This window comes from Halictus rubicundus, chromosome 4 (genome assembly GCF_050948215.1).
Source record: "Halictus rubicundus isolate RS-2024b chromosome 4, iyHalRubi1_principal, whole genome shotgun sequence".
Taxonomy (NCBI): Eukaryota; Metazoa; Arthropoda; class Insecta; order Hymenoptera; family Halictidae; genus Halictus; species Halictus rubicundus.
The window spans coordinates 18,431,740-18,446,745 of NC_135152.1; the positions used below are offsets into that span (position 1 = coordinate 18,431,740).

The 15,006-nt window shown below is 35.5% G+C and overlaps 2 protein-coding genes across 2 annotated transcripts; both read left to right on the forward strand.

Moving 5' to 3' along the window:
- Positions 1-1,082: 1,082 nt before the first annotated feature.
- LOC143353095 (popeye domain-containing protein 3) lies at positions 1,083-6,406 on the forward strand. The gene is made up of 7 exons (XM_076786143.1): positions 1,083-1,228; positions 1,310-1,444; positions 2,145-2,326; positions 2,553-2,792; positions 3,270-3,422; positions 3,695-3,839; positions 4,285-6,406. Exons 1-7 carry the CDS (start codon positions 1,174-1,176, stop codon positions 4,455-4,457), a joined length of 1,083 nt encoding a protein of 360 aa, XP_076642258.1. The 5' UTR covers positions 1,083-1,173; the 3' UTR covers positions 4,458-6,406.
- Positions 6,407-8,584: 2,178 nt separating this feature from the next.
- On the forward strand, positions 8,585-14,263 carry LOC143353691 (venom acid phosphatase Acph-1). Its single transcript, XM_076787198.1, has 7 exons — positions 8,585-8,692; positions 11,839-12,038; positions 12,637-12,812; positions 12,904-13,150; positions 13,357-13,480; positions 13,646-13,848; positions 13,970-14,263. Exons 2-7 carry the CDS (start codon positions 11,847-11,849, stop codon positions 14,147-14,149), a joined length of 1,122 nt encoding a protein of 373 aa, XP_076643313.1. The 5' UTR covers positions 8,585-8,692; positions 11,839-11,846; the 3' UTR covers positions 14,150-14,263.
- Positions 14,264-15,006: the final 743 nt, after the last annotated feature.

Sequence of the window (15,006 nt, forward strand, 5' to 3'; positions counted from 1 at the left end):
GTTCGCTCCGCCGGAGAACCACCATTGAACGTGACACCTCGCCAAAAAGTGTGCACGTAGTCGGCACTCGACACAGTGAATTCTCATTACGAGTCAGTGCCAACCTTACAATTTGGAGTCAGTGGAACATTGTATCGGAGAAAGACATTTTCTCAGTCTTCTTGTCACTATCGCTTAGTAGTCATAGGCTTTTATGACTTATAGACGGATATGACTCTTAGGTTTCCAGCGTGCCCCGTGTATTTGAAATGCGACGCTCGGCGACAACCTCAGATTTCGTCTACGAGTCAGTCACCAGAACGGCGCAACTGACTCGTAACGAGAATTCACTGTACACATGTCGTCCCGTGGATATCGACCATAGACGGCACCCGTACACACAGGTTGTTACCGTAACGAAAGGGTTAATTATACAAGTTACAGTCTTTACTCGATGTATGTCCCAAATACAGTGAATTCTCGATATATGTCAACAACACGGGTCTTGCCAGCGGTATACCCCGCGGTAGTGGGGATAGTTCCGCGACGTTTATCATCCATGCATCGGCGACATATATAGAGAAATGACTGTATAACAAAATAAATCACAGTGGATCAATAAAATATATATAAAAACTTTCCGATGCGATCAACTCGTGAAATGTGTTCTGGGTCTGCTAGGACCGCTAAGAAAAAGTGGTTTAGATGGTCTATAATATGTACAGCCATTCTGATAAAGTATCAATATCGATGAAAATCTTGGTGTCTCGTATTTTCGCCCTATCTCATATTCCTATCCTCTCCTCTGTACCTACTTTATTATACGTAGACAAATTGCAATCCTGATCGTCCACAGTTATCAGCCTCCGGACAGTCCCAGTACCTTGCGCCGATAACGCAAAGGCATTTGGTAACTGGTATTTATCGTTCCCATCGTCGATAGAATTGATGCTTGCCTTCGGTAGGTACCGCGTCCCGGAAAACACCACCGAGCAATCCTACATGACCAACCTGAAGAACAATCGATCTTGAAGACCGGCGCAAGCGCTCCTGAGCGAAGCATACGCCGCGCCCCTGCAAGGACAGGAGGATACTGACAAATTTGACCAAAACAAACCAGTGAGAATGGATACTAAGTAATGCACAAGGCATCGTTCTTCCTCTCCCTTTAACTCCAAATCACCGATAGGCAAGATGAGCCCGGGTCTCGGACACGACCCCCTCCCTTCGTACAATATCACAGCAATAGGTAAATTCCAGGTGATATTTCTATTCTTCGGTATAACCGTAGACCGTGCACGTCTAATTCTGATCAATCCCCTCCTTACAGGTAACCCGGCCTTGTGCCTGTGGCAACAGCCGCAACACATATTGTTTCAACTGGCGAATTTTTGTTTCGCGTTGTCGTACGCGGCGCCATCCTCGAGAAAGGGGATACTGTTTATGCACTCCGTCCTAATAATTGGTAAGCGGTTTTAACTCATCCTTTCCTCGCTGGACAGGATACACGTATCACAGTTTAGAAGAAAAAAAGTTAACAAAAATGCTACTCTTTTAATCTGAACGCCCCGTGCCAAGTTTGGCCGACTGACCAAACGCGTGGAAGACAGATTTACCTGAACCAATCAATGAAATTAACTTGGAACGTATGAACGCCGTTGGCTGTCGAACAACTGCTCCGGTTAGAGTCCCACACAAAATCAAAGTAATTTAGCTAATGGGACCGAGACTACGGAGCCAAAGTTGATTACAGTGATTACTCCAATATTTTCCCAGATCCTGCGAGTCCCAATGAAATCACGGAAATATGTTGCTACGAAAATAACTGGCAATTTACCCAAAAGATCTCGCGAAAATAATTTAGTTACTAAAAATCGAAACTGAAAAGTTCAAAGTGATTATTTCGCGAATTTTCCTGTATGCTACTAAAAATAATAAAATTTAAGAGAAATAAATTTCTAAATGAGCATCTAATTCTGCTAACCCCGAGTCACGCAACTGCGATTATCTTTCATTTCTCTGTGTTTGACCCACTGAAGACTGCAATCGCAATTCCAATCGTAGAACGTGTCCATGATACCGTGAAATCTCGCGAAATTCCTTGAAAAAGAAAATTGTGGTTATTCATGGCATGGCGTTAATAGAATAATGGCTTTTTTTTCAAGGGTTCATGTTGCTCTCTGGCTGGGCATGGCACGTGATATGTGCGCCGGATATATTCTCCTGGAACTTCAGCTTCTTGGTGTTAAACATGGGACAGCTGGTTTATATTGTTTATCAAATGAGGCCGGTTAGGTTCGATCCGGAATTGGAGGAAGTGTATCACACGCTTTTCTATCCGTTTAAAGTAAGTTCGAAATTCTCCTGATCAATTCATCGCGTGAAAAATGTGTTATAATTTGCAGCACAATTAATACAATTTCATTCATATTATAAGATACGAACCCTTTGCATCCACAGTGGATGATCGAATTGTTACAGACATTTTGCGCTGTTGTTTGCAAATACGATGCAGATTTGTTCTATTTATAAGACAATGTTCTGTTTTTTTTTTTTCTTTATTTGAATAACAGGTCTCTCGACTACAATTCAAAAGACTAGTATCCCCGGAATTTGCATCTATAATGTCATTGCATGCTGGCGAGGCGTACGCCATGCAAAATTTAACTCGGACTGACAGACTGGGATTGTTGCTGAGTGGCAAAGTGAACGTTCTCAGCGATTCGAATTTCTTGCATCCCATATTGCCATGCGAATTTCTAGATTCCCCAGAGTTCGAGAGCTCCAGGGCGTCCGTTGACGACAAATTTAAAGTAAGAACGTCTTAATTTGATATTTCAGAATTGCTCGTAATGATTCAAATGACGACAATGCTACACTCTCTCCCACTATTGAAAGATAAACATAAATATCTCACTCTACATTAGAATGCTTACACTCTTTTTAACAGATTAACAAATTGCAAACGTTCTATATAATTTTAATTCAAGTAAATTTCCGGAGATCGACATTAAATAGAAAATTATTTTCTTTAACAGCAATTTGAGTGTAAGCTATGCATAAAAAATAATAAGTGTTCAACGAATAGCTTAAATTGTTTAAAGTAGCATTTAGAACAAGAACTGAACATATTATTCCATTAGCTTTCCATTTGATTTTGTTTTTAAGAGCAACATTCAGCATGTCGAACATTTATAGTCGTCTGAATAATTATGTACGGTACTGTACGGTTACCATACAAATTAAAAAAAGGAACCTGTTTAACTGATTACTATTTATATATCTTTCAGGTATCCATTGTTGCGGCTAGCTCGTGCAGATACTTATATTGGCAAAGATCTGCGTTGGAATATTTACTTGTTAAAGAAACGTACCTAGCAACCGTTTTAACGACGCTGGTTGCTAGGGACATAGCTACTAAACTATATGCAATGAATAACAAGGTAATAAACATCCTCTGTTCACGTTATTAGTAAATTAGTATATTAGTATATATACGTTAAGTAGGTGTTAGCCATTTTAAATACAAAAGAAAACTAATTTTTTGATAAAGTTTCAGAAACAGAGCTGAATAAAAAAGTAGCAATCCTTAATTTTTGTAATTTTCACTTTTACAAAGATTTCTGAGAAATCGAACATTTCCCGTAACTCTCTAGCTATAGTGTTTTCGTTAAGAAATGGGCTTTCCTCCATTTTCACCTTAACATATAATTAGATTGTTACAGACAAGGGATCGCATCTAGATATCAGACTTCCCACTATTAGCGCAGGGTTAAATATAAGTGGCGAATACAGAAGTCCACGAGCATCCAGACAAGCCTTGATTCGCAGGAAAGAGGCCTCTTTGTCTTCCGAGAATGGTAGTATCTGCGCGTTATGATAATATAATTGCAGCTTCATCAATATACGTACATTACCATCCACAAATACACAAATATTAAGACACGAATTGGTAAAGGAAAAAGTTGCTTCGAATCACCCCTTTCTTTTTCCTACACTCTTTCTGGGACACCCTGTAGAACATAGAAATGGATCCCGAGCCAATAAACCTGTCGGCGAGACAAGACTGATCCAGTGACGAGACATCTGTGTTTAATAATTTTTTCACAAAACGTTTGCCAACACATTCGTGTCGGTTTTCCGATTAAAATGACACCAAACACGACACAATTCGAATCACATTCGCTTGCTTAATTCGCGATAGAGTAGAACCTCGATTATCCGTACTCGTCAGTGGTGCACGAGTATCCGGATAGTTAGGCACGTTGCAAAGAAAACGGTATAGAGAAAGCTGACTTGTTTCAGGATCCACAACCATGAAAGACCGGCCAGCGAACAATCTTTCGAAAAAGGGAGCACCGAACATGGAACCTCTACCCGAAATGCCTTCCTGCGACGATTTGGCTTCCAGCGGCGTAGAAAGTTGGCTCGACTCATCGAGCAAGTACCACAGTTGCGAGATCGTGGACGGGGACTAGCAGGAGGCCTCCTTAACGCCGGACACTTTTTACGAAGGGGACAGTGACTAGTGTCGACGTTAAGAGTGTGCTTTTGCGTACCGAAGAAAACTGTATTTTTTACACGAGAACATTCAAATCGAATTATAAAACGGCGATCGAGGATCGCAATGTGTTCCATAAGTAATGTGTCGAGAGACATTGACAATTGCATTACCTCAGTTTGCGAATAACGGTGACACCGGCGGTTTTCCCCTGGCGCAAGGAACATTTCCGTGTTGTTTATAACGATATTGACGATCGCAGGATTTTCGAAGCGTTTAAATCGTCATCTCCAAAACGCGAACGCTAGGTACAGTGATTTCTCTATATACGTCGCCAAGGCCTGGACGATAAATGTCGCGGAATTAGCCCCACTACCGCGGGGTATATTCTCGGACACAAAGGAGTGTAAACATAACACGGCTCGACCCGTGTTGTTGACATATATCGAGAGTTCACTGTAGTGTTTACACGAGGACGAGTTGGGAGAGGTTGCTGTTGTGTTGCACGCTTTATTACGCTAATAAACAGGGTGCTTCGGAATAGATAGAATGTCGAGAAATATGTACATAGAAAGATTAGTATGCTTGATTTAAATTTTTTCAATTGTTCGTCATTATTATTTACATAGGTAATCCTTCTCCTTGAGAATTAATATTTTCCTGAATCGAGTATGATTCTTCAGGATTAATCTATCTAAAAACACAAGCAATGACAAATAATTTTTTCAAATATATTTTACACCTGGAAAATCTTTTTAACACTTTTCAAGTCGTAATCTGGAGAAACTTTTCTTATCTTCTTTTCTTCAGGGATCCAGAAATTAGTCGGAGAGATTGAAATTTTTGTGTCCAGCAATGAAGAAAATAAAACACAAGATAAAGTTGGTTATATTCTTGCATTACCGTTAGGGATGTTTCTCGCGATTAGTGAAAATATCTTCCGATTTTATGAACTATAAACTGTTCTGAATTTATAATCTATAAAAAATTTTGAGTCACGTTAATGCAAGTTTTAGCAATCGTTATATTACTAAACGTTGTTATTAGAAGTGTAAATGTAAATGTCTATTTTTAAAATTGACGTTCAAACGATCATGTGTTCACGAATAATATACTATACGGTTTTCTATGCTTCTACATATATTTTGAAGTACCCTGTAAAACACAGATAGCTTTCTACGAAATTGATGATAATTATAATATATCCATTTACAGTTAAGGCTGTTCTCAGACAAAAAAGAGTAACGATTTTTAACTATACTTGATATTTTTAAACAATTGTACAGCAGGGTAGGCTCCTAGCGTAGAAATGATCTATGTGGATATTGAAATCTGAGAACATGCAAAGGATGGGAGGATACTGTAGTATAGCAAAAACGGCGGTTTCTCAGGTCGATTTCATTTTTTTATATAAAGCTTTCTATTTTTTACTGTACGTGGTAAAAATCGCTTTTACATTTAAATAAATGAATAATTGTTACGGACAAAATATACAATAAATATAGGTGCGCATACATTATAATTACGATATTTGTTTGACAAATTGGTCATATTGCATTTAAGAATGCAAAATTGATATTCTAATTGCGTTTACTAATTTTACATTTTTTGTGGGGTATATCCAGTATTTTTGCAATTTATAAGTTGCCATATCTGTTGCATATATATTTTATTTAACGCTGAATCAGCATCAGTCGGCTACGATCGGGATTTTTTATCATAAAAGATATCTATGATATAATTTATAATTAAACTGAAATGTTTTACGCCATTTAAACAATATAGTACTAAATAGACTAGACGTACGTGTTTTATCTTGAAGCTTAGTATACACTAGCATCAAATTGTGCTGGCTCAAAATCGCTTTGCCTTGGTTAAATTGAAGATAATTTTATTTAAAAAGGCACCGTAGTTTGTCATTTGCTAAAAAGATTAGTTCGGCCTCGCTCTTTTCATTAACAATGTTCAAGTGCGTACTAAGATTAATGCAGTTATAATTGCAGTATAATTGCTTCCTTATTGTTAACGTTAAATGAAAATGGAATTGTTAATCTTATGCTATTATTTTCAGCAATATTGTTACATTTTATAACAATTTATAAATCAATTGTAGAACGATCTTCCACATTTTTCATTAGTATTGTATTTTGTAACGTTATGTAACATTTTTGGAAAAGCGTGTTTAACATATCTGAATTGTTACTGTTTTTATTTGCACAATGAAGAGACTCTAGAATCTTATAATGTTTGTAATTTTATGTATTTTACAATTCTTCAGATAGTAGCAGAGTTTGTTGCAATAACTTTGTTATATTTACACAATAGTGGCATCAATGGCAATATGAAAGTTCATATGAAGGTTCATAGCGTTTAAATGCGTGTTTTGTACAAATTTTAAAAACTGATTACTTGTTAATAAAAAATACATTTGAAGAAACCAAATTCTCAATTACACCTACAATGTAAACGAAATTATAATTTAAATTCTAACATGTTTCTGATGTTGCCGAGTAGTGAAAAAGTTACTTTCATATTCTGTGCTTTCAAATTTACAATGTTAACTGTAATCAATCTTTTCATAGAGTGACTGTAATGTAATGTAATGTTAAAATTGCATTTGGAACTTGAACTTTGCACTTGGGTAGATAATTTGCAAGTACAAATGCATTAACATTTGTCTACAAAAATATAACAGAAGTCGCTGTTGTTTAATGTATTATGTAAATAGAGTTTTCTGGGATTTACGTAACTGGAGTATTTATAAAAAAAAAAAAACAATTTTGACATACACATTGTCGTTCTGATTCTGGCAGTTTCTGAAATATTTGATGAAATGCATTTCTCAATCTCAATTTTGAGGGTCGTTTTCACATTTTCAATGCAAACATGGGATAATCAGATATCGAAAATTAATAATTAGTTTTTAACTTCCATTTAAGATATGATAATATCATCACCAAATCATCAATTCCATTAGCTCTGAAAAATGACATTAATTAAGCTGAAACAAGCATTAAAGTTCATTAGCATTCCTTCATTAGCGGTATCCATGTAAATTTATGACTATTCTTACCACACTTTAGACACACTGTGGGAATGGAAAATTTCCCGCAAATTAGTATAAATGAACTGATGCCTACCAATACCTGAGAACCAAATCTGAATTTACTTTGATCAAATATAGAGTGTTTCGTGTCAATAGGAACTATGTAAAAGATTACTAACGATTGCACACCGAATGCACAAATTTTCATTTCTTCAAATCGCCGCAAATTAAAGGGAATACACCATTTGCATCATTCACGAACACGTCACTGTTTGAAGTGAGTCATGTGTGACATGCATGTCTGTGATTCCCACCCACGTTAATTCCCTGATTTCCGTTCGGAATTATCCGTTATTGCACTCTGGGGAATTTTAAGACTGTCTCGACACTTTTCCGAACGTTATTTCTCAATACAACGATGACAACTACTAAGTTAACAATATGAAATATACCTACAGTTTCACATGCATCATTAGACTGCGGATTTCTATGCAAAATAGAACTTAGAATTTTGCATTGATTTCGAGATAGGAACCACATAAACAATTCTTCCCTTAATAATTTTAATATGATTCAATTGTTTTGCATTTGATCTACTTATTCCTGTCATAAGTTTTGCATATAGATCTGCAGTCCACTAATCACAGTCATCTTGTTTTGCATACAGATCTGCAGTTCACTAATCACAGTCATTAATTTCTTCCCTTTAAGCGACACATTAATATTAGTCATACGGTAAAGTGCTGTATTGATTATGTTAGAGAACGAATTAATGTTGTCTTTTTTTTTTCTTTTTTTTTTATGCAAGATAGATTTCGAAATCAATGGGCAATTATTAGCACAATTGTTCAGATAATGGCACGTGTCGGCCAATTGTAAGTGGTCCCGCAGGAGTAGCATTGTTTTGTTAACAGTGAACAGTCAGGTGTGAATAATTAGTTCGATATTCAACTACAATAAATCATGTCTGGAAAGAAATTGTTCTTTCTAGACAATATACATGAGGCGGTGAAATTCCTCAAGTCTTTCCTAAATGGTGATACGTGCTCAGCTATAAATTCCGACGTAAAATGATCGGAAGAAGAAGACAGTCGTTATTTGTTCCGCGAGCAAGTACAACCTCGTCGGTGTCAAGCGTCGAACGTTTGCTATAGTTCTCTGACAAGGTAAGTCTTCAAGTATCATCGTGGTTTAACAATTATCATAATCTGGTTCATTGTACCTTTTGTTCCACGATTTTCAGTGATCACGAACAATGAAATTCATATATGAGCAAAAAGGATATAGTCGAATTGCAAAAATTTGTTTATGTATATTTTGGTCTGAGAAAGTTTACTTGTACTCATTAGACAATATGTATGACTAAATTGAATCGATGAAATTAAAAATTGTAAATGTCGATGCATCATTTTTTGTCTATTAAAACTGTCAAAGAAATAACAAACTTTCTATTTGATTTCTATCTCTTACGATTGATTTTGAAAAATTGTATATTGCACATAAATCCACAGTCCAGTTATTTAACTTGAAATTTTTCTTTGGAAACTTTGTTAACCAATAATATGAATCATTCTCTTCTGCCTTAATTGTTAGTTTCTAAACTTTCTATTAGACATAAGCTTAAATGTAACCATAAATTAATCGACGAAAGAAGTTGGATCAAGCTGTAGATGATTAACTCAATTAATAACTTCCTAAAACTTAATGAAAACTATAATGAAACCTCAGTTTGTAAACGCTGCAAAATAAACTGAAAAGGATAAAAGATAAAAAGAAAATATAAATGAATTCAGTGAAAGAGTAAATCTACTGAATAAATTTTCATTAACACTGTGTGAGTATGTGTTTACAGTTCTATCTCTCACTAAAACGTATATTCAAAATACGTGCACAATATATAGTTCTTTTTAAAATGACCGAAGATTGCAGCTTTAACATCGTAAAAACATTGATAAAGATAATACTGCACGACCAAATTATACCTTTTTTTTTTTAATGTGCATGACAAATTGCGTTAGCCGACAACACGTGATACTCACAGGGCAATGTATATAAGTTCAAGCGAATAGCTGATTAATGTAAATTGGCTGCATGAACGTGGCCGTGCATTAATTTTGCATTATGTGACGAATTATTGAATGCGTTGACTGCAGCGTCAGTCAGCACACGAGCGACGTGATTCATTGTCCAGATTAAAAGCTTAATATTTCTAGTGACATCAGTGTATCGAGAGAGCCCTTCGTTGCGATTTTTGACATGCAAGAAAGTTCAGTGTTTCGATTTATATTTCATTAAATAAATTTTTTTAATTACTGTTAATTTTTAGAAATGTGGCAATGTGTTAAGACACCAAAATAAGTGCGGATTATTAATGAATACTTTCTAATTGAATGACAACAATAAATACAACTGTATATAGTATACAACAATAAATATTTTATAATTTTCACAGAAAAATTGATTACGTTAACATAAACATTTACATATTCTAAATATTCACATCGATAGCATAATTTAAATTGGACGAATAAAAATAAGAAATATGCTACTAGTATTAGTTTGTATAAATAAAATTCTTATCTTATCTTATCTGTCTATTATACCCAATCTGGAATTATCAGAAGAAATCATTTCCTGCAATTCTAACAGTGTTCGTGTCAGTTTTGATCTATAACTCCAAAAAAGTGTGAACTGACTCATTGGATTGTGTTATAATACTACTTCCTGAATTTTTTAACTTTTCGACGGTGATAAATGAACTGCGGCTTTCACGAATTTACGACAAAAATGTGTGGATGAATACCAATTAGCTATTCTCAGTATTTTTAAATTATTAACTCTTTAACTGAAGATGACCTCAGTTGAATTATATTATTACATATTTTGCAAATAATTCTGAAGAAGCATTGTATGTATAAGTGTCATTTAATTGGAAGGCATTAAATTGATTGTTTACTAAACGATAGTTTCGGTTGCGATCAAAGAGGTTAGATCAATGTCGTCAGCAACTTGCGAGCAAAAGAATCGTGAAGTTCCCATGATTTGATGTGAAAAAGATTGCTAGTTTAAACAAGTGATCGAGCGGTGCGATGGATTTGTGGAAATGATAATTCACTCGTTCTCAAAGTATAGACCTTGTGTTGTATCCTTTTCGTGTTTATCGGAATGTCATCTCTTAACGCTTTCGCCGCAACTGACGCATACAGACGTTGCGTTTCGTCAATAGTTTCACTAATGCAGCTGATGCAACAGTTGCATTCTAATTTTCGTTGAGTATCACATATTTGACGCTGCTATCGCAGATAATGCGATCACGTGTTGGAATGCAACGATAAAAAGATTTCATTTTGATTGATCTGGATTGATTCTTTTTGCAAGAAAAAAAGTGTGTTCGATAAAACACTTTGCCAATTCAATTAAAAATAAACGAGCACGTGATAAAAGAAAAACTCCATGACATGTTTTCCTCCATATTTAGTGTTTAAGAGATTTGATTTTGAATAAAGTCAAGTTTTCAATATTAAACAATTTTTTTATGTTCAAGTGTACAATCCTACAAACGATTCTAGAAACTCTCCTAACTACGGCAATACAGATTGATAGACTTCTAACGTGTTAAAATCGATTTTAAACACACATCACTTTTGAACCGGTCAATCCCTCTCCTTAAAACTACGATTTTTAGAATTGTCTCATCAAGATGTACGGGATTATATAGTAAAAAGTTCAACGTTTGTGGGTTGCCAAGGTGAAGTTAAGCCGACGTGCATAATCGATATTATACATTAAGTATAAGCCGTAATTTCCGACGAAGAACTTTTCCTTTCCGTTTGGAATTTCCATGGTTTAGGAGAGTATAAGTACTCTATTACATCCATTTCCGTTTTTAAATACTACGTTATGTCGTTTTGTAATACATATTATGCCTGTCACTGTCAGATAATTATCGTGAATTACATAGAAACCGACAGGCATTCTTGGTTATGTCGTATACCGAGAACCTATTGTTTCAACGCTCATTGTTGTGTCCTATACACCGCAATTCTATGTTTGAATTTCTCGGTATCTTAAATCCCGTTCGAATTCAAGCACAATTGTGTAGGGAGTCGTTCCTTTCACAAAATTTATGGTTCTCACTAATTTAAATTGATTGTTAAAAATTTGATAATTACTTCGATAATGAGCTATGAAATCGAATATGAAAATCACGACATTTAAATCTGAGTGGCAATAGCCTTTTGTGCATTTTTACTGTGCGTCCGATACTATAGGTTACTGGCGAAATGTGTTGTCAAGTATAAATACTTTTTAGCCAGAGACATGAACACTGTTTGGATTTTAACAATCATCGGTTGCTTGGCTTACTTGCAACTCTGCCATGCCGAACTTAAACTTCTGCAAGCAGTCTTTAGGCATGCCAACAGGATGCCTACAAACGGGAGAAAAACATACCCTAACGATCCGTATGATGACCTGACGTATGAACCGGAAGGATATGGAGGTTTGACAAATGTATGTTATTCTAATTATATTCTATGTAGGTTACCTGTCCAGAGCACTGGTTCAACTTCACTTTGGTAACCTAGAAATTAAACATTTCTTTTCTATAATCTTGTTTTTAACGAGAAAATGCCAAAAATACCAGTCTTATCGTTAGGAATCCAATGGGTCGAAAGTTATGTTTGTTTAAAGTTGAGTGATTTTAAGCGTTTTTGACAGGTAAGGGCGCCGCCATGTTGGTATGTATTTAGCGTCGCGCAACGTATATTTGGAAGCGGCTCCGCTCATTGGACGATGTCTGAGTAAATCCCAATATGGCGGCGCCCTTACCTGACAAAAACGCTAAAATCGCTCAACTTTAAACACGCATAACTTTGGAACCAGTGTGTTCCCAACATTGAAACTTGGATTTTCGGCATTTCCTCGTCAAGGTCTACAGGATTATATTTATGAAAGTTAAAAATCTCTGGGTTATCATGGTGAAGTTAGGCCAATAAAATTGAATAAATTTCCAATAAGCATATATTACAAATTCGGAACCTGTCATTTTGACGACTCCGTTTCCGTTTAACATAGTCAACATATCAAGAAAGATTCTTTACTTATCTAGGTCGGCAAAATGTCGTCGTTCAAACTCGGCGAATATTTTCGCGAGAGGTACAACGAATTCCTCGGACCAGTTTACACGAAGGAAACAATTTGGTTTCGTGCTGACGAAATAGAGAGAATTGTGATGACTGGCGAACTGGTGGCAGCCGGCATGTACCCGCCGTCTAAGGAACAAATGTGCAGTTAAATTACAATCGTTAATGATGTATTATCCAGCAATGCCGCGCGTAAGCTTCATTAATGAAAACAAAGCGGCTACATGTTACAGGTGGAATCCTCATTTAAATTGGCAGCCTATACCGGTATGGGCGCCGCCAATGGCGACCGATTATCTCTACAACGGTTTGAATTGTGCAAACTTCTGGCAATGGCGGGCCGACGTGGAAAAAAATGACTGCGGCGTGGCAAAATTCGAATCAGAGAACAAGGACGTTTACAAATACTTGTCTGAGCACACGGGTGGCAATATTACCCAGTCGAGGGTGTTCAGTTTGCGTCAATTGTTGTACGCACAGGTGAACAATATTTCTAATACTTAAATCAGTAATAATTTATTTACAAATGGCCCAAACGACTTCAGTTTTTGTGTGAATAAGTATTGCAGTTTTTCATAATTTTCGGCCTATAACTACGATTTTCACCACTTCTAATCGTTTCCGACTCATAAATCAATTTCGATGAAATGTTACTTTTACGTATAACGCACTTTGCGTATTTTCAGAGAGATATTGGCTTGGAATTGCCCGAGTGGACGAAAGAGGTCTTTCCTGGAAAACTGGACGATCTTGCTGTATATGATATTCTTATTCGAAATCGAACTCCAAAAATGAAACAATTATTAGGAGGTACGTTTATAATACTCAGCTTTCAATAATAGTACCTGTATAAGTTTGTAATTTATTTCTATGAAGGAAACAGGAATTGTTTTCTCGGTAGGAGTATAATATTCATAATTTTATCAATTTTTTGTAAATCACATGTATACGAAATTGGAATTCCTTTGTCGATAGGAGTATGGATTAAAGAATGGTTAAACCGAGTCAATGATTATTTGAATCGCAATGACAATCGGAAGGCATTCATGTATGCTAGCCACGAATTAAATCTTGCCGCCATCCTAGTCGCTCTGGATAATTTTGACTATAAAGTTCCCTCATATAGTAGCACTATAATGTTTGAGTTACATGAGAAGAATAATCAACATTTTATACAGGTAATCGCGTAGTTAAATAATCTAGATTCATAATTATTTAAATATTCTTGCGAACATTATTTCTTTTATATTTGCCAATAACAATGTTCAAAAATTTTGTTTTTCTCTTTATTGTTAACAGATACTATACCGAAATGAGGGTAAGATTAAAACTCTAAAAATTCCTGGATGTGGTACCGACTTGTGCCCACTGGAAACGTTCAAAAAATTTGTGGCACCAGTTTTACCAGAAAACGTGGAAGAGTTATGCGGAAATTCGGACGAAAGCGAATCAGCTGTTAAGCAACAATCTAATTATTGAAACAAACATGTTTGGAACATATATAAATATGTATGAATTAAATTATCGATATGTCTTAAATTACTGAAAAACATGGTCTATCATAACATAAAATAAAAATTACTGAACAATAAATTTGATAAGTTGATATTAAAGCAATTCATGAAATGCAAACAGCAAGATGTATTTTCAGCGTTTTGTTACTCAACTTACAATTAGTAGTACTTATAATAGTAGTAGACGATACCGTCAACGAAGACCTGTCACATTTGAAGTAACACTAATATACAAATTGTGAACTGATAAGAAACAACACAACGGAACAGAAAATTGTTTCATAGTAAATAGTCGCACCATTTAAACAATTTATCTAGACAATAAAAATTTTAAATTTAAACACGAAAGTATTTGCATATCAGAATTACGTGTCACTGCAAAGTGAAAGTAGACTGGGAATAACATCGTATAAACATTTTCTGTTTTATTTACGATTCCATTGCTAATTCAATGACACATCGTTTACAAATGCAATAAAATGTATAATTACTACACTTAATTCAGAATTACATTTAGGGTTCACGCAGAATTTTTTAAATAGGGTCCGGAATTTCGGGTAGAGTGAATTAAAATTTCGTTAGGACTTACGAGGTATAAGAAAGTTAAATTGGCAGTGGCTGTAATAAATCTTGACTCAGTTACTGCGTCAATTGAAAAATTGATTAAACTTCTTGGAACTTGTGTTTGCGTGGCACTTAACGCGTTAACAGGCTTTCTTTTACATTATATTAATTCCAAAAAGTTAAATATCGCGCGAAATTGCTGTTCTTTTTGAAAAATTTATTGAGAGGTTCTCAGCCGTTGATCTTCAATCTTAAAAA

What these genes read in the sequence shown, in the direction of transcription:
- LOC143353095 (XM_076786143.1), top strand. Translation starts at nt 1,174, where the DNA reads ATGAGCCCGGGTCTCGGACACGACCCCCTCCCTTCGTACAATATCACA. An exon ending in TATATGCAATGAATAACAAG is followed by an intron (nt 3,423 to 3,694) that starts GTAATAAACATC and finishes ACATATAATTAG; the next exon opens with ATTGTTACAGACAAGGGATC. An exon ending in CTCTTTGTCTTCCGAGAATG is followed by an intron (nt 3,840 to 4,284) that starts GTAGTATCTGCG and finishes GACTTGTTTCAG; the next exon opens with GATCCACAACCATGAAAGAC.
- LOC143353691 (XM_076787198.1), top strand. Translation starts at nt 11,847, where the DNA reads ATGAACACTGTTTGGATTTTAACAATCATCGGTTGCTTGGCTTACTTG. An exon ending in CCGCCGTCTAAGGAACAAAT is followed by an intron (nt 12,813 to 12,903) that starts GTGCAGTTAAAT and finishes TACATGTTACAG; the next exon opens with GTGGAATCCTCATTTAAATT. An exon ending in GTCAATTGTTGTACGCACAG is followed by an intron (nt 13,151 to 13,356) that starts GTGAACAATATT and finishes GCGTATTTTCAG; the next exon opens with AGAGATATTGGCTTGGAATT.